Source organism: Coregonus lavaretus, assembly GCF_964263955.1.
Source record: "Coregonus lavaretus genome assembly, contig: HAP1_SCAFFOLD_349, whole genome shotgun sequence".
Taxonomy (NCBI): Eukaryota; Metazoa; Chordata; class Actinopteri; order Salmoniformes; family Salmonidae; genus Coregonus; species Coregonus lavaretus.
Window position 1 is genome coordinate 82,206 of NW_028164466.1, and position 19,515 is coordinate 101,720.

Sequence of the window (19,515 nt, forward strand, 5' to 3'; positions counted from 1 at the left end):
TGTAAATGGCTATTGTAGCTGGAAACGGCTGATTTTTAATGGAATATCTACATAGGCGTACAGAGGCCCATTATCAGCAACCATCAGTCCTGTGTTCCAATGGCACGTTGTGTTAGCTAATCCAAGTTTATAATTTTAAAAGGCTAATTGATCATTAGAAAACCCTTTTGCAATTATGCTAGCACAGCTGAAAACTGTTGTGCTGATTAAAGAAGCAATAAAAAAGGCCTTCTTGAGACTAGTTCAGATTCTGGAGCATCAGCAATTGTGGCTTCGATTACAGGCTTGAAATGGCCAGAAACAAATAACTTTCTTCTGAAACTCGAGGACAAATACATGTGAACTTTATCCCTCACAACAGTGAAGAGGCGACTCCGGGATGCTGAACTTCTAGGCAGAGTTGCAAAGAAAAAGCCATATCTCAGACTGGCCAATAAAAAGAAAAGATTAAGATGGCCAGTCTGAGATATGGCTTTTTCTTTGCAACTCTGCCTAGAAGGTCAGCATCCCGGAGTCGCCTCTTCACTGTTGACGTTGAGACTGGTGTTTTGCGGGTACTATTTAATGAAGCTGCCAGTTGAGGACCTGTGAGGCGCCTGTTTCTCAAACTAGACACTCTAATGTATTTGTCCTCTTGCTCAGTTGTGCACTACAATAGCCATTTACAACATTAACAATGTCTACACTGTATTTCTGATCAATTTGATGTTATTTTAATGGACAAAATAATTGCTTTTCTTTCAAAAACAAGGACATTTCTAAGTGACCCCAAACTTTTGAACGGTAATGTATACAGTATATATATATATATTTAGACAATTTGCAATAAGACCATTTACCAAGAAGCATCCTTCCTGACCAAATTAAATGTAGACATGGATACATTTACATTTTAGTCATTTGGCAGACACTCTTATCCAGAGCAACTTACAGTTAGTGAGTGCATACATTTTTCATACTGGCCCCCCGTGGGAATCGAACCCACAACCCTGGCGTTACAAGCGCCATGCTCTACCACCTGAGCTACAGGATACACTGTCAAACGCTCCCTAAAACACTTCAGCGAGCAGGCCTTTCTAATTGACCTGACCCGGGTATCCTGGATGGATATTGACCTCATTCCATCAGTAGAGGATGCCTGGATGTTCTTCAAAAGTGCTTTCCTCTCCATCTTAAATAAGCATGCCCCATTCAAAAAAATCAGAACTAAGAACAGATATAGCCCCTGGTTCACCCCAAACTTGACTGGCCTTGACCAGCACAAAAACATCCTGTGGCGTACTGCATTAGCATCGAACAGCCCCCGCGATATGCAACTTTTCAGGGAAGTCAGGAACCAATATACACAATCAGTTAGGAAAGCAAAGGCTAGCTTTTTTCAAACAGAAATTTGCATCCTGTAGCACTAACTCCAAAAGGTTTTGGGACACTGTAAAGTCCATGGAGAATAAGAGCACCTCCTCCCAGCTACCCACTGCACTGAGGCTAGGAAACACTGTCACCACCGATAAATCTACGATAATGGAGAATTTCAATAAGCATTTTGCTACAGCTGCCCATGCTTTCCACCTGGCTACCACTACCCCGGCCACCAGCTCTGCACCCTCCGCTGCAACTTGCCCATGCCCCCCCGCTTCTCCTTCACCCAAATTCAGATAGCTGATGTCCTGAAAGAGCTGCTAAATCTGGACCCCTACAAATCAGCTGGGCTAGACAATCTGGACCCTTTCTTTCTAAAATTAGCCGCCGAAAATGTAGCAACCCCTATTACTAGCCTGTTCAACCTCTCTTTCATTGTGGATTTAAAATAGACATAGTTTGTTAATTGGCAAGACGTCTTGCAAATGTATTTAGAAAGCCTACATTTTAAATGATACAGTTCTACATGGTTTCTACATTGTCCAGGCATCAACATTCTATTCTCAACAGAATAATATGCTACTCTGCCTCCTCAGGCATTAAGCCTTAGCTAACCCACAAGAACACTTCAAAATATACAACATTGCTCATATACAGTATTTGGTTACCTCAGGACTGTCTATGTGTGTTTGTGCATTTGCCTTCAGATATTTACTGGCATATTATTTACTGTGAGGAGGTGTAACACTGGGTCCTCCAGCAAGTCAGAGAGCTGTCAACTGTTAGCTAAACAGACTGACAACCAGACTATGATAGGCCTACCACTGGAATAACTTAGAGACAAGTTCCACAATATATTTTGCATATACATCCGTTTCTGCTTGTCCTTGCACTGCTTAATTGATGTCCCAGCACACAGGGTGTGTTTAAATTGAAACAGGTCATTCTCCTAGTGGAGGAAAACCTGCAAAAAAACACAATAAAGCTATTTACATAGACTGCAGAACATTAAAATAGTGTCCAATAATCTGTCCAGATGTAGAAGCACGGTGGCTAGGAAAAACTCCCTAGAAAGGCAGGAACCTAGGAAGAAACATCGAGAAGAACCAGGCTCTGAGGGGTAGCCAGTCCTCTTCTGGCTGTGCCGGGTGGAGAAGAACCAGGCTCTGAGGGGTGGCCAGTCCTCTTCTGGCTATGCCGGGTGGAGATTATAAGAGTAATAATAATAATAATAATTTCATTTCCATGTTTTTTTTTCAACGACCCTAAAATATGCAAAAATAGGCTTCTAGTTGGTTGGCACATTGTGGTTTTTGACTCAATCGTCTGAAGTTGGAGCTAAGCCAATCAGAGGACTTGGGCGAGGAGAAAAAAAATCTCTAGCTCTCCGCTCCGGCCTGCCCCCGTAGTCGTAGCACAGACAGAAGGGAAAACCCAGACACGTCACGGGCTGTAAAGCTGAAGCATTTGTTTAGAATGTTTTCTCACCACCAAATATAGTAGTGAGAGGAAGTCCAGTCGCGTTAGTGGGAGAAGATGGAACTAGGTCAAACTGGGCCGACACTTTTACATTTACATTTTAGTCATTTAGCAGATGCTCTTATCCAGAGCGACTTACAGGAGCAATTAGGGTTGAGTTCCTTGCTCAAGGGCACATCGACAGATTTTTCACCTAGTCGGCTCAGGGATTAGAATCAGCGACCTTTCGGTTACTGCCACAACACTCTTAACCACTAAGCGACCTTCCGCCCATCGTTGAAACATCTGATAAATAAAATAAAAATCCCAAAACTATAATCTGTTATGAACACGGTGCACTAAGTTAAATAGACTTGATGCTTTGCCAAAGTTTCAAAAATTTTATTTCAAAATTCTTGCAAATGTATTGAAAATGAAATACAGAAATATCTAATTTACGTAAGTATTCACACCCCTGAGTCAATGTATGTTAGAATCACCGTTGGCAGTGATTACATCTGTGAGTCTTTCTGGATACGTCTCGGAGCTTCCCACATTTGGATTGTACAATATTTTCCCATTTATTATTTAAAAATTTTTTCAAGCTCTGTCAAGTTGGTTGTTGATCATTGCTAGACAGCCATTTTTAAGTCTTCCTATAGATTTTCAAGCCAATGTTAAGACAAAACACTGACTAGGCCACTCGGGAACATTCAATGTTGTCTTGGTAAGCATCTAGTGTATATCTAGGATTTTGCCTGTGCTTAGCTCTATTCCGTTACTTTTTATCATAAACTCCCTAGTCCTTGCCGATGACAAGCAGTATGAAAAATGTATGCACTCACTAACTGTAAGCCGCTCTGGATAAGAGCGTCTGCTAAATGACTAAAATGTAAATGTAAAATGTACATGGCCATTAAGGCCAGATTGTTCTTCAAGATGTTCAAACGTTCATAGGTGACCAGCAGAGGGCATGACAAATGCCTATTCCCCCTCAGGAGACTGAAAAGATTTGGCATGGGTTATACAGCTGCACCATCGAGAGCATCCTGTCTGGTTGCGTCACCGCCTGGTATGGCAACTGCTCGGCCTCCGACCGCAAGACACTACAGAGGGTAGTGCGTACAGCCCAGTACATCACTGGGGCCAAGCTTCCTGCCATCCAGGACCTCTATACCAGGCGGTGTCAGAGGAAGGCCCTAAAAATTGTCAATGATTCCAGCCACCCTAGTCATAGACTGTTCTCTCTATCTAGGTCTAGGTCCAAAAGGCTTCTTAACAGCGTCTACCCCCAAGCCATAAGTCTCCTGAACATCTAATCAAATTGCTACCCCGACTATTTGCATTTGATTTGATTTGAGAGTTACGCTAGATATAACAGACTGATCCTAGCCCCCCGGCACATAGACTATTGCAGCATAGATACCGTAGGCTGAGACAGGGTAGGTCGGGGGCCACTGTGGCCCCGTCCGACGATACCCCCGGACAGGGCCAACCAGGCAGGATATAACCCACTTTGCCAAAGCACAGCCCCCACACCACTAGAGGGATATCAACAGACCACCAACCTACTACCCTGAGACAAGGCTGAGGATAGCCCACGAAGATCTCCACCACCGCACGAGCTCGAAGGGGGCGCAAAATCGGACAGGAAGATCACGTCTGTGACTCAACCCACTCAAGTGACGCACCCCTCCTAGGGACGGTAAGCCAGTGACTCAGCCCCCGTAATAGGGTCAGAGGCAGAGAATCCCAGTGGAGAGAGGCAGGCAGAGACAGCAAGGGCAGTTCGTCGCTCCAGTGCCTTGCCGTTCACCTTCGCACCCCTGGGCCAGACTACACTCAATCATAGGACCTACTGAAGAGATGAGTCTTCAGTGAAGACTTAAAGGTGGAGAACGAGTCTGCGTCTCTCACATGGATAGGCAGACCATTCCATAACAATGGAGCTCCACAGCCTCCAGCTGTTTGCTTGGAAATCCCAGGGACAATAAGGAGGCCTGCGTCTTGTGAACGTAGCGCACGTGTAGGTATGTAGGGCAGGACCAAATCGGAGAGATGGGTACGAGCAAGCCCATGTAATGCTTTGTAGGTTAGGAGTAAAACCTTGAAATCAGCCCTAGCCTTAACAGGAAGCCAGATTAGAGAGGCTAGCACTGGAGTAATACGATCACATTTTGGGGTTCTAGTCAAGATTCTAGCAGCCGTGTTTAGCACTAACTCAAGTTTATTTACTGTTGGCTGGGCTGTAGAGTGTGCTGCTCTGTAATGTGTCTTGGACTGAATACTGGACTCAGTGTTCTTCTGCAGGTCTTTTATATCTGAGTCAAAGCTAGAATCCTTTATTAAAACCATAACAAAGCCGTTACCCTGCCTCTGTTTTGGTAAAAAGCTGAGGGATAGGCCTGGAAAAATGTCACCACTCAAAGTCATAGACAGAGATATCAAAATAGTAGTAAAAATGTACATTGTTTACTAACATTGGAGTAGAACAACAGTTGCGACAGTTGAACTAAGCTCATGATGCATTTATAAGTTATATTCTTTGAGAATCAATGGGTATAACATTAAGTTATAAGTCCAAAAATGAATGTAGCAACTAAGGATTTTAGGTTTTAAGTGTATTAATTAAGTAATTGGATGAATCCCAGAAATCTATGATGTAACTACAAATCATGTCCACAAGGTAAAGTCAGTGTCAGGGGTGCTGAAGGTGGGTGTGGTGCAGGAATCAAGCGCAGGACGCAGAAGCTAAGTCCAAAAGACTTTAGTGAATATTCACGTAGTAAGCGAGCACAATAAGCCCGGAGGCGAAATAAAGGCGCACACAGGCGTCAAACAAAAGGCGCACTAACATGTGCAAAAACCGCTCCAAACAACGGAGGGAAGTACGTAGCTCAGAACACCAAAACAGAAGAGCAATCACACACAACACCATACACACACAACGAGAACTAAAATAGGACACTAATGAGGACTAACTAGACACAGGTGTACAACATCAAGACAAAACCAAACGAACATGAAACATAGATCGGTGGCAGCTAGTACTCCGGGGACGACGACCACCGAAACCTGCCCGAACAAGGAGGAGGAGCAGCCTCGGCCGAAACCGTGACAGTACCCCCCCCCTTGACGCGCGGCTCCAGCCGTGCGCCGACCCCGGCCTCGGGGACGGCCAGGAGGGCGCGGAGCAGGGCGCGCGGGATGGTCCCGGTGGAACTCCGACAGGAGAGATGGGTCTAGGATGTCCCTCCGCGGCACCCAGCACCGCTCCTCCGGGCCGTACCCCTCCCACTCCACGAGATACTGGAGACCCCCCATCCGGCGTCTTGAGTCCAAGATGGACCGAACGGTGTACGCCGGAGCCCCCTCGATGTCCAGTGGGGGCGGAGGAGTCTCTCCTATCTCACCTTCCTGGAGTGGACCAGCTACCACCGGCCTGAGAAGAGACACATGGAACGAGGGGTTAATATTCTTATATTCAACAGGCAGATGTAACCTATAACACACCTCGTTCAATCTTCTCAGGACTTTAAAGGGCCCCACAAACCGCCGACCCAGCTTCCGGCAGGGCAGGCGGAGGGGTAGGTTTCTGGTAGAGAGCCAGACTCGATCTCCGGGTGCGTACACCGGCCCCTCACTGCGGTGGAGATCAGCGCTCGCCTTGTGACGACGGATGGCCCGCTGCAGGTGGACGTGTGCAGCGTTCCACGTCTCCTCCGAGCGCCTCATCCAATCATCCACCGCAGGGGCCTCGATCTGGCTCTGCTGCCAAGGTGCCAGAACCGGCTGGTAACCTAACACACATTGGAAGGGGGATAGGTTGGTAGAGGAGTGGCGGAGAGAGTTCTGGGCCATCTCGGCCCAGGGAATGTACCGAGCCCACTCCTCAGGCCGGTCCTGGCAATACGACCTCAGAAACCTACCCACATTCTGGTTGACTCGTTCTACCTGCCCGTTACTCTCCGGGTGGTACCCTGAGGTAAGGCTCACCGAGACCCCCAAACGCTCCATGAACGCTCTCCATACTCGGGAGGTAAACTGGGGGCCTCGATCAGACACTATATCCTCGGGTACCCCGTAATGCCGGAAGACGTGGGTAAATAGTGCCTCTGCGGTTTGTAGGGCATAGGAAGACCCGACATAGGGAGAAGACGACAGGCCTTAGAGAACCGGTCCACAACGACCAGGATGGTGGTATTCCCCTGAGAGAGGGGAAGGTCTGTCACAAACTCCACCGAGAGGTGGGACCATGGTCGTTGTGGAACGGGCAGGGGTTGTAACTTACCCCTGGGCAGGTGTCTGGGCGCCTTACACTGGGCGCACACCGAGCAGGAGGAGACATAAACCCTCACATCCCTGGCTAACGTGGGCCACCAGTATTTAGTGCTAAGACAATGCACTGTCCGGCCAATACCCGGATGTCCAGAGGAGGGTGACGTGTGAGCCCAGTAAATGAGTCGATCCCCAATCTCGAGCGGAACGTACTTCCGACCCTCAGGACACTGTGGAGGGCTGGGGTCGGTACGCAACGCTCGCTCGATTTCGGCATCGACCTCCCACACCACCGGTGCCACAAGACAAGAATCCGGTAGTATGGGAGTAGGCTCAACGGACCTCTCCTCCGTGTCATACCGCCGGGACAGCGCATCTGCCTTACCATTCTGGGACCCAGGGATGTACGTGATTTTAAATACGAACCTGGCGAGAAACATGCTCCATCGAGCCTGGCGAGGGTTCAGTCTCCTCGCTGCCCGGATGTACTCCAGGTTCCGATGGTCAGTCAAAATGAGGAAAGGGTGTTGATCCCCCTCAAGCCAATGTCTCCACACCTTAAGGGCCTGAACTACAGCTAACAGCTCCCTGTCCCCGACGTCATAATTTCGCTCCGCCGGGCTGAGCTTTTTAGAGTAAAAAGCACAGGGGCGGAGTTTAGGTGGCGTGCCGGACCGTTGAGAGAGTACGGCCCCTATACCGGCCTCAGACGCGTCCACCTCGACCTGAAAGGGTAATGCGGGGTCCGGATGCGCCAGCACCGGGGCCGACGTAAACAGGTCCTTCAGTCTCCTAAAGGCCCTGTCCGCATCAGCTGACCACTGCAGGCGCACCGGACCCCCTTTCAGAAGGGACGTGATGGGAGCTGCCACCTGTCCAAAACCCCGGATAAACCTCCGGTAGTAATTCGCAAAGCCCAAGAACTGCTGCACCTCTTTGACAGTGGTTGGGGTTTGCCAATTACGCACAGCTGACACACGATCCACCTCCATTCTAACCCCTGACGCGGACAACCGATAGCCCAAAAAGGAGACCGACTCCTGGAAAAACAGAAATTTCTCTGCCTTGACATATAGGTCGTGCTCCAACAGCTTCCTCAATACACGACGCACCAGGGCTATATGCTCGGCTCGGGTAGACGAGTACACTAGAATGTCATCAATGTACACGACCACCCCTTGCCCCTGCATATCCCGGAAAATGTCATCTACGAAGGATTGGAAGACTGATGGAGCATTCATCAACCCATATGGCATGACGAGATACTCGAAATGACTTGACGTGGTACTAAACGCTGTTTTCCATTCGTCGCCCTCCCTAATGCGCACCAAGTTATACGCGCTCCTGAGATCCAGTTTTGTGAAAAACCGCGCTCCATGCAATGACTCCGTCATGGTCGCAATCAGAGGGAGTGGATAACTGTATTTCACAGTAATCTGATTGAGACCACGGTAATCGATGCACGGGCGCAACCCTCCATCCTTTTTCTTCACAAAAAAGAAGCTAGAGGAGGCGGGAGAAGTGGAGGGCCGTATGTATCCCTGTCTCAAAGATTCGGCTATGTAAGTTTCCATAGCTTTTCTCTCCTCTTGAGACAAGGGATACACGTAGCTCCGTGGGAGCGCTGCTCCTGCCTGGAGATCAATCGCACAATCCCCCTGTCTATGAGGAGGCAACTGCGTCGCCCTAGCTTTACTAAACACTAGAGCTAAATCCCCATATTCAGGCGGAATGTGCAGTGCGGGCACTTGGTTTGGACTTTCCACCGAAGTCGCCCCTACGGAAACACCCAGACATCGCCCCTCACACTGAGCAGACCACCCATTGAGAGCCCTCTGTTGCCACGAAATAGCAGGGTTATGGGTGCTTAACCAGGGAATTCCCAGCACCACCGGGTACGCAGGAGAGTTGATCAGATACAACTGTATAGTCTCCTCATGACCCCCCTGCGCACACATCCTAAGTGGCGCTGTGACTTCCCTAATCAACCCCGACCCCAACGGGCGGCTATCTAAAGCATGAACGGGAAAAGGCTTGTCAACAGGTAGGAGGGGGATCCCTAAATCTAAACAAAACTTCAGATCAACAAAATTCCCAGCTGCGCCTGAATCTACTAGCGCCTTATGCTGGGAATGAGGTGCAACCTGTGGGAAACAAACAGGTATACAAAAGTGCGCAACAGAGAGCTCTGGGTAAGTGGAGCGTCTACTCACCTGGGAAGGCTCCCCAGTGCGGGGCCTGTTGTCTCCTCCCTCGGGAACCCTCCCCAGCACCTGGCCGCAGTGTGCCCTCCACGACCGCACTTGGTGCAGGGGACAGGCCCCCTCGGGCTCCTCCTCTTCCTTTCTCTAGCGCCAGCACCCCCGAGCTCCATAGGGCTCGGCTCGGAGGTGCCGGAGGGTGGAATGGACGGACCCCACTCGGGACGTCCACGGGTGGCCAGCAGGGTGTCCAGACGGATGGACATATCGACCAACTGGTCGAAGGTGAAATTGGTGCCCCTGCAGGCCAACTCACGTTGAACGTCCTCCCGTAGGCTACATCGAAAATGGTCGATGAGGGCCCGTTCATTCCACCCTGCGTCTGCCGCTAGAGTCCGGAACTCCAGCGCGAACGCCTGTGCGCTCCTCCTCCCCTGTCTCAGGTGGACTAGACGCTCCCCCGCCGCTTTGCCCTCAGGTGGATGGTCGAACACGGCCTTGAAGCGACGGGAGAACTCGGCGTAGGAGATGGTGGTGGCGTCCATCCTCCTCCACTCGGAGTTGGCCCATTCCAACGCCTTGCCCGTGAGACAGGAGATGAGGGCGGAAACGCTCTCGTGTCCCGAGGGCACCGGGTGTACAGTGGCCAGGTAGAGCTCCACCTGCAGGAGGAAACCCTGACACCCGGCAGCTGTTCCGTCATACGCCCTCGGGAGCGAGAGCCGAATCCCACTGGGTTCCGGACCTGGGACTGGTGGACCGGCCGATGGGGGTGGCAGGGTAGGTGGAGGTGTGGGTACCCCTCTGGACTCCCATCGGTGCAGGGTGTTGATGACGTCCTGTAGAGCGGTCCCCAGTTGTCGTATCTGGTCATCCTGGCCGCGGACATGCTCCTCCAGCGACTCAGGCGTGACTGTTGTTCCTGCTGATTCCATTAGTAAAGGTGTGTGATTCTGTCAGGGGTGCTGAAGGTGGGTGTGGTGCAGGAATCAAGCGCAGGACGCAGAAGCTAAGTCCAAAAGACTTTAGTGAATATTCACGTAGTAAGCGAGCACAATAAGCCCGGAGGCAAAATAAAGGCGCACACAGGCATCAAACAAAAGGCGCACTAACATGTGCGAAAACCGCTCCAAACAACGGAGGGAAGTACGTAGCTCAGAACACCAAAACAGAAGAGCAATCACACACAACACCATACACACACAACGAGAACTAAAATGGGACACTAATGAGGACTAACTAGACACAGGTGTACAACATCAAGACAAAACCAAACGAACATGAAACATAGATCGGTGGCAGCTAGTACTCCGGGGACGACGACCGCCGAAACCTGCCCGAACAAGGAGGAGGAGCAGCCTCGGCCGAAACCGTGACAGTCAGAGCAGAGATAGTGATGTGGTTTCTGTTGCCCAGTGTCTAGTTCCCCCAATGTGACCTTTGATCTATAAAGTCAGCAGGAAGTATATGAGAGACTGCATCCCAAATGGCACCATATTCTCTACGCAGTGCACTACTTCAGAACAAAGACCCATACGGTTCTGGTCAGAATAGAGTGCCATTTGGAACGCATGCAGAGTGTGCAAACCAGCATATCACCCTCCTCTACCTATCAACATGATGACAACCACTGAACTGTCAATCAGATGAGCTGTGGTCGGGAGAGGTTGTGTTTTCTCTAGCAGGAGGTAAGCTTGAGGTAAGCTTGGCTTCTTATATGGTGTTGAGTAAAGCTTAAACCATGCATTTGATCGTAGGTAGGTAGTTGTAGTTAGGTATTGTAGGTAGTTTATTTAGGTAGTTATTGTAGGTTTCCGTAGGTAATTATTGTAGGTAAGTATTGTTTACGGCGGAGCCCGGAGAAAGCACGAGGCTAGCTAGCTAGCGGGTAGCTACTGGTAACGTTTAACAACGGTGGAGAGTTGTTTCCAATGTTAATGTGCTAGCTAGCCAACGTTTAATTTTTGCTGCGTTATGAAAGGAACTAGACACGGACACGAATTATCTGTTTAGTGTGTTAACACACTATTGGTAGTTTGTTGTAACCAAGTATTGGTGCTAAACTGTGTGTTATTGGATGCTAGCATGCTAGTTAGCTATGGCGTCATAGTTAGGCATCGTGGGCTGTTGTGGGTAGTTACTGTAGGTTAGCATTGTTTTTCGGCGGTGCCGGGTCTAGCACGAAGCTAGCTAGCTAGCCGTTCTTCAAACAAAGTCAACACAGTGGCCATTGCTAGCTAGCCAACACGACCAGCTAACTGTACTGTAGTAGCTAAATACAATATACTTATGCTAGCTAGCCAACGTTTAATTATTGCTGCGTTATGAAAGGAACTAGACACGGACACGAATGATCTGTTTAGTGTGTTAACACACTATTGGTAGTCTGTTGTAACCAAGTATTGGTGCTAAACTGTGTGTTATTGGATGCTAGCATGCTAGTTAGCTATGGTGTCATAGTTAGGCATCGGGGGCTGTTGTGGGTAGTTACTGTAGGTTGGCATTGTCTTCGGTGTAGCACGAAGCTAGCTAGCTAGCCGTTTTTCGAACAGAGTCAACACAGTAGCCATTGTGTGCTGTACTGTGGCAGCTAAATACAATATATTTGTGCTAAGCTAGCCAACGTTTAATTATTGCTGCGTTATGAAAGGAACTAGACACGGACACGAATTATCTGCTTAGTGTGTTAACACACTATTGGTGGTTTGTTGTGACCAAGTGTTGGTGCTAAACTGTGTGTTATTGGATGCTAGCATGCTAGTTAGCTATGGTGTCATAGTTAGCTAGCTGAATAAAGTGGGTTGAGTCTACTCCTTTAAACATTGAACCGCTGTGGTTCACAACAATTCTGATTTCTAAAGGTGGAAGTTGGGAGAGTTTTTGTTCGGGTGGTTCAGTGAAACAATTATAGTTTCTGAGGTGGAAGTTTTGGTGAGGGAGGCCCTGCTCTCTCCTCTTCCAGATGTTTAGTTCATTTCATTCCGATCTCCTCTGCATTATTGTAGCCATTTGTTACAGCCTGTCAACTATGCCTCTGCCTATCCCTGTTCTCTCCTCTCTGCACAGGCTACACAAACGCCTCACACCGCGTGGCTGCTGCCTCTCTAACCTGGTGGTCCCTGCACGCACCCCACACCTGGAGTTCCAGGTCTCAGGCAGCCTCTGGAACTGCCGTTCTGCTGCCAACAAAGCTGACTTCATCCCAGCCTATGCTAACCTCCAGTCCCTCGACTTCCTGGCGCTGACGGAAACATGGATTACCACTGAAAACACTGCTACTCCTACTGCTCTCTCCTCGTCTGACCATGTGTTCTCGCATACCCCGAGAGCATCTGGTCAGAGGGGTGGTGGCACAGGAATCCTCATCTCTCCCAAGTGGACATTCTCAATTTTTCCCCTAACCCACCTGTCTATCTCCTCATTTGAATTCCATGCTGTCACAGTCACTAGCCCATTTAAGCTTAATATCCTTGTCATCTATCGCCCTCCAGGTTCCCTTGGAGAGTTCATCAATGAGCTTGACGCCTTGATAAGTTCCTTTCCTGAGGATGGCTCACCCCTCACAGTTTTGGGGGATTTCAACCTCCCTATGTCCACATTTGACTCACATTAATCTCACTGCAACTCCCCTCCATGTCTCCGACCACTACTTTGTTTCCTTTTCTCTCTCGCTCTCCTCCAACACTACTCACTCTGCCCCTACACAGATGGTAACGCGCCGCCGCAACCTTCGCTCTCTCTCTCCCACTACTCTCTCCTCTTCCATCCTATCATCTCTTCCCTCTGCTCAATCCTTCTCCCTCCAATCTCCTGATTCTGCCTCCTCAACCCTCCTCTCCTCCCTTTCTGCATCCTTTGACTCTCTGTGTCCCCTATCCTCCCGGCCGGCTCGGTCCTCCCCTCCAGCTCCGTGGCTTGATGACTCATTGCGAGCTCACAGAACAGAGCTCCGGGCAGCGGAGCGGAAATGGAAGAAAACTAAACTCCCTGCCGACCTGGCATCTTTTCACTCCCTCCTCTCTACATTTTCTTCATCTGTTTCTGCTGCTAAGGCCACTTTCTACCACTCTAAATTCCAAGCATCTGCCTCTAACCCTAGGAAGCTCTTTGCCACATTTTCCTCCCTCCTGAATCCTCCCCCCCCCCCCCCCCCCCCCCCCCTCCTCTCTCTCTGTGGATGACTTCGTCAACCACTTTGAAAAGAAGGTTGACGACATCCGATCCTCGTTTGTTAAGTCTAATGACACTGCTGGTCCTACTCACACTGCCCTACCCTATGCTTTGACTTCTTTCTCCCCTCTCTCTCCAGATAAAATCCTGCGACTTGTGACTGCAGGCCGCCCAACAACCTGCCCGCTTGACCCCATCCCCTCCTCTCTTCTCCAGACCATCTCCGGTGACCTTCTCCCCTACCTCACCTCGCTGATCAACTCATCCTTGACCGCTGGCCATGTCCCTTCCGTCTTCAAGAGAGCGAGAGTTGCTCCCCTTCTCAAAAAACCAACACTCGATCCCACTGATGTCAACAACTACAGACCAGTATCCCTTCTTTCTTTTCTTTCCAAAACTATTGAGCGTGCCGTCTTTAGCCAACTCTCTTGCTATCTCTCTCAGAATGACCTTCTTGATCCAAACCAGTCAGGTTTCAGGACTGGTCATTCAACTGAGACTGCTCTTCTCTGTGTCACGGAGGCTCTCCGCACTGCTAAAGCTAACTCTCTCTCCTCTGCTCTTGTCCTTCTAGACCTGTCTGCTGCCTTTGATACTGTGAACCATCAGATCCTCCTCTCCACCCTCTCCGAGCTGGGCATCTCCGGCGCGGCTCACTCCTGGATTGCGTCCTACCTGACCGGTCGCTCCTACCAAGTGGCGTGGCGAGAAGCTGTCTCCGCACCACGTGCTCTCACCACTGGTGTCCCCCAGGGCTCAGTTCTAGGCCCTCTCCTTTTCTCCCTATACACCAAGTCACTTGGCTCTGTCATATCCTCACATGGCCTCTCCTATCATTGCTACGCTGATGATACACAACTAATCTTCTCCTTTCCCCCTTCTGATAACCAGGTGGCGAATCGCATCTCTGCATGTCTGGCAGACATATCAGTATGGATGACGGATCACCACCTCAAGCTGAACCCTGGCAAGACGGAGCTGCTCTTCCTCCCGGGGAAGGACTGCCCGTTCCATGATCTCGCCATCACGGTTGACAACTCCGTTGTGTCCTCCTCCCAGAGTGCGAAGAGCCTTGGCGTGACCCTGGACAACACCCTGTCGTTCTCCGCTAACATCAAGGCGGTGACCCGCTCCTGCAGGTTCATGCTCTACAACATTCGGAGAGTACGACCCTGCCTTACACAGGAAGCGGCACAGGTCCTAATCCAGGCACTTGTCATCTCCCGTCTGGATTACTGCAACTCGCTGTTGGCTGGCCTCCCTGCCTGTGCCATTAAACCCCTACAACTCATCCAGAACGCCGCAGCCCGTCTGGTGTTCAACCTTCCCAAGTTCTCTCACGTCACCCCCCTCCTCCGCACACTCCACTGGCTTCCAGTTGAAGCTCGCATCCGTTACAAGACCATGGTGCTTGCCTATGGAGCAGTGAGGGGAACGGCACCTCTGTACCTTCGGGCTCTGATCAGTCCCTACACCCAAACGAGGGCATTGCGTTCATCCACCTCTGGCCTGCTGGCTCCCCTTCCTCTGCGGAAGCATAGTTCCCGCTCAGCCCAGTCAAAACTGTTCGCTGCTCTGGCACCCCAATGGTGGAACAAGCTCCCTCACGACGCCAGGACAGCGGAGTCACTCACCACCTTCCGGAGACATTTGAAACCCCACCTCTTTAAGGAATACCTGGGATAGGATAAAGTAATCCTTCTACCCCCCCCAAAAAAAAAAATTGTAAAGTGGTTATCCCACTGGCTATAGGGTGAATGCACCAATTTGTGAGTCGCTCTGGATAAGAGCGTCTGCTAAATGACGTAAATGTGCCCTTGAACAAGGCACTTAACCCTAATTGCTCCTGTAAGTCGCTCTGCATAAGAGCGTCTGATAAATGACTAAAATGTAAATGTAATGTAAAGATAGGGAGGTTTTGACATATTTGACAGGTGTAAAAAGCCCAGCTAACAATGTATAATGCTTAATACAGGTTTATTGAAGGATCGCAGTTAAACAGGTGAGCCATACAACATTTCCACCATGAATTCACATCGTCATCGATTATCAGTAACGTCATTAATATTGATGTATCAATCCGGACAGAAAAAACATTCACATTTATTGTGAAGCTATGGATGGTACATTCAGAAGCTATGGATGGTACATTCAGAAGCTATGGATGGTACATTCAGAAGCTATGGATGGTACATTCAGAAGCTATGGATGGTACAATGGATGGTACAATGATGGATATATTGTGGATTGTAGATCTGCATCCGTTGGGAATAATGACAGGTGATGTCAGGTGACCTGTGATTTACGCAGTGGTCCAATCAATATGGAGACAGGAGAGGATCCTCAATACCTGATAACTACTCACACACACACACACACACACACACACACACACACACACACACACACACACACATACAGTATATATATTACTGTGATTTCTTATAATACAATAATACTAATTTGTAGAATTGCTTGTTTCCAATTGGTTGTTGTATCACTGGAGGCAGGAATAAAGAACCCAGATCGTGGATGCAGTTCAAATGTCCAGGATGTGCTCTATTTACCCTCCCTCCTAACTTTATGACATGACTTTACTTTCAGATGTCCAGGTCACACACATTTTCAGAATTCAAATGCATGCAACGTATTACTCTCCATTCTTTCCTCCCTCCCACCCTCTCCCTCACCCTCACCCTCACCCTCACCCTCTCCCTCATCCCTCCCTCCATCTCTCCCTCACCCACTCTCTCTCTCTCTCCCTCCATCCATCCCTCCCTCCCTCCCTCACCCTCTCTCTCCCTTCTTCCCTCCATCCCTCCCTCCCTAACCCTCTCTCTCTCTCTCTCCCTCCATCCCTCCCTCCCTCACCCTCCCTCTCTCTCTCCCTCCCTCCATCCCTCCCTCACCCTCTCTCTCTCTCCCTCCTTCACTCCCTCCCTCACCCTCTCTCTCCCTCCCTCCCTCACCCTCTCCCTCCTTCCCTCGCTCTCTGCACAGACACGTACTGTATGTCAGAACTTACACACACACACACACACACACACACACACACACACATACACACACACACAAAGACATCTCACCCCTTTAGAAAGACTAGGACTTACAGCTGCTTATTAACAATAGCGATGGTGCCACCTTCCAAAACGCACAGTACGCCTGAGACACCAGATCAGCCGCTGGTTGATACGTCTGAGACGCCTGAGACGCCAGATCAGCCGCTGGTTGATACGTCTGAGACGCCTGAGACGCCAGATCAGCCGCTGGTTGATACGTCTGAGATTCCAGATAATCCTGTTATATCTCTGACGCCATCCCCAAAAGAGATTTTGCAACTTCTCTGCATCGGGTGTCCCCTGAATCTCCTGCTGTAATCCTACTGCAGCTGCCTCTGTACAAATTAGATATTAATATCAACATCAGCTGCCACTGTACATATGAGATATTAATATCAATATCAGCTGCCATTGTACATATGAGATATTAATATCAACATCAGCTGCCACTGTACATATGAGATATTAATATCAATATCAGCTGCCACATATGAGATATGAATATCAATATCAGTTGCCACTGTACATATGAGATATGAATATCAATATCAGTTGCCACTGTACATATGAGATATGAATATCAATATCAGTTGCCACTGTACATATGATATATTAATATCAATATCAGTTGCCACTGTACATATGAGATATTAATATAAATATCAGATGCCACTGTACATATGGGACATTAATATCAATATCACAATGTATGAGACATCATTATCTGGGAGTATGCCAGGACATGTACACACTAGTTCCAGCTAGGTGTTGACTCCTCAGCCAGCTACATTATTATCATTACTCCCAGTAGTAAAGTCATTATCAATGTACTACTTTGTAGAGAGATTAACTTACCTTCATTTTGAAACTCTAATTCTTCTTGAGGCACAGAGTCTTTTCAGAGAAAGATTAAACTAAAGTTATTTAAAATGAACCAACAGTTCTATTACCATTATAATTATTATTATTATTAATAGTGGTATATTATTCATTAATTATTTTAGTGATAGATGGATAGATGGATGGAAATCCAAGAGAAACATACACTCTTACCCTGTTTTTCAGCAATAGGATCAACCTCTGCAGAATCCAGTTCTCTGAGCCCACTGACAGTTACATCTGTCAGAGAGGACATACAGTAAAATGTATTGAACTGTATTGAAAGGATGCATCTTCTACATACTCAAAAACACCTTTCTCTTTGTCTTTAAAACACACACACAGCTTTGCTTTCGTGAATTTTCAGGACTTTTTGGGGAGAACACATTTATTCCCATTCAAAATCCTATTTTTCCTAACCCCTAACCCTAAACCAAACCCTAACCCTTACCCTGACTTTAACCCTAACCTTAATCTTAACCCCAACCCTAACCTTAACCCCAAGCCCTAAACATAACACTTAAACCTAAATTAGCATTTAAACAAATTCAGCACATGAAAAAAGTCCTTACTTTTCAAAATGTTTTTCCGGTTCTCCTACCTTGTCAGGACATTCTAGTGACTTGTCAGGAATTTCTAGTGACTTGTCAGGACATTCTAGTGACTTGTCAGGACATTCTAGTGACTTGTCAGGACATTCTAGTGACTTGTCAGGACATTCTAGTGACTTGTCAGGACATTCTAGTGACTTGTCAGGACATTCTAGTGACTTGTCAGGACATTATAGTGACTTGTCAGGACATTCTAGTGACTTGTCAGGACATTCTAGTGACTTGTCAGGACATTCTAGTGACTTGTCAGGACATTGTGGTTCTGATAAGGCAGGAAAAATGTACACACACAAAAACAAACAAACACAAAGACACACACACTAGACATACCTTCCTTAGCGTTAACCTGGTTGAGCTGGTTTGTCAACAGGAAACCCAGCAGAGTGACCAGCACTAACACACCATGGCTCCTCATCCTTTCCTACACAGAAAACACCCCCATCCAGGTTGGACAATAAGTCAATCAACCAACCAACCAATCAACCAATCAATCAATCAATCAACCAATCAAATTCATTTCTAAAGCCTTTTTTACATCAGCAGTTGTCACAAAGTCCTTTTACAGTCACCCGGCCGGCCTAGACTACAAAGAGCAAGCAAAGCAGAAGCAGACACACATTGTCTAGAAAACCCTTCCTCCAAGGACGTCAGTGAGGGATAAAGTTCAACTAACCTGGAGATTCTGGAGTTGGTAGAAACAGTCTGCTATGTGGTCCAGAGACAGAGTTGCCTCTCTGCTGTTTTTCAGACGTCTTTTATCATACCTTTTCCAGGTAATTGCCACACCCCAACACCCTAAGCATTTCCCTAAGAACACATGTTTTTGGCTAATCTTGGTACAAAATTGTTTTATGTAAATTGATTCTTAAGAAATCTTTCTATCTGTGCCATCTCGCTCCAGGTCATCAAATAAGTCAACACTCAATGCACACAGTCACTCACTTTACTCTTAGAAAACATTTTCTGGATACAACCATAAAGGGTTTTATTGCTTGCTGAATATATGACACCCCTAAAAGATCTATATAGAACCATTCCAACAACTTTAACAATGTATTTGAAAGACAGCAAGTGATTATTGTGTAAATGTATTTATGTTTTTCAATAAACATTTGCAGTTGAAATATAGCTTACATGTTGTCAATCATTATTTGATTGCCTGTTAGGTGAATAGTGTTTCAGAGGGTTAGGTACTGTCTGTGGCAGTAAATATACTAGTTTCCACTGACAATGGATAAATAAAGATCTGTTTGAGGATACTTTTAATTTGAAACAGACACAACACAAAAGATGTCAATGGCTGGGACATGTAGTATGGAGACTACCACCAACCGTAGAGGTCTGTAATTTTTATCATAGGTACACTTCAACTGTGTGAGACGGAATCTAAAACAAAAATCCAGAAAATCACATTGTATGATTTTTAAGTAATTAATTTGCATTTTATTGCATGACATAAGTATTTGATCACCTACCAACCAGTAAGAATTCCGGCTCTCA

General features: G+C 47.8%; 1 protein-coding gene across 1 annotated transcript; it reads right to left on the bottom strand.

Annotated features, from left to right (window-relative positions):
- Positions 1–15,427: 15,427 nt before the first annotated feature.
- Positions 15,428–18,740, bottom strand: LOC311117003 (uncharacterized protein). The gene is made up of 6 exons (XM_084192010.1): positions 18,689–18,740; positions 18,346–18,436; positions 17,579–17,644; positions 17,381–17,419; positions 16,577–16,860; positions 15,428–15,823 (listed from the first exon to the last, which is right to left on the bottom strand). The coding sequence occupies exons 2-5, from the start codon at positions 18,428–18,430 to the stop codon at positions 16,586–16,588; spliced, it is 465 nt and encodes a 154-aa protein (XP_084048136.1). The 5' UTR covers positions 18,431–18,436; positions 18,689–18,740; the 3' UTR covers positions 15,428–15,823; positions 16,577–16,585.
- Positions 18,741–19,515: the final 775 nt, after the last annotated feature.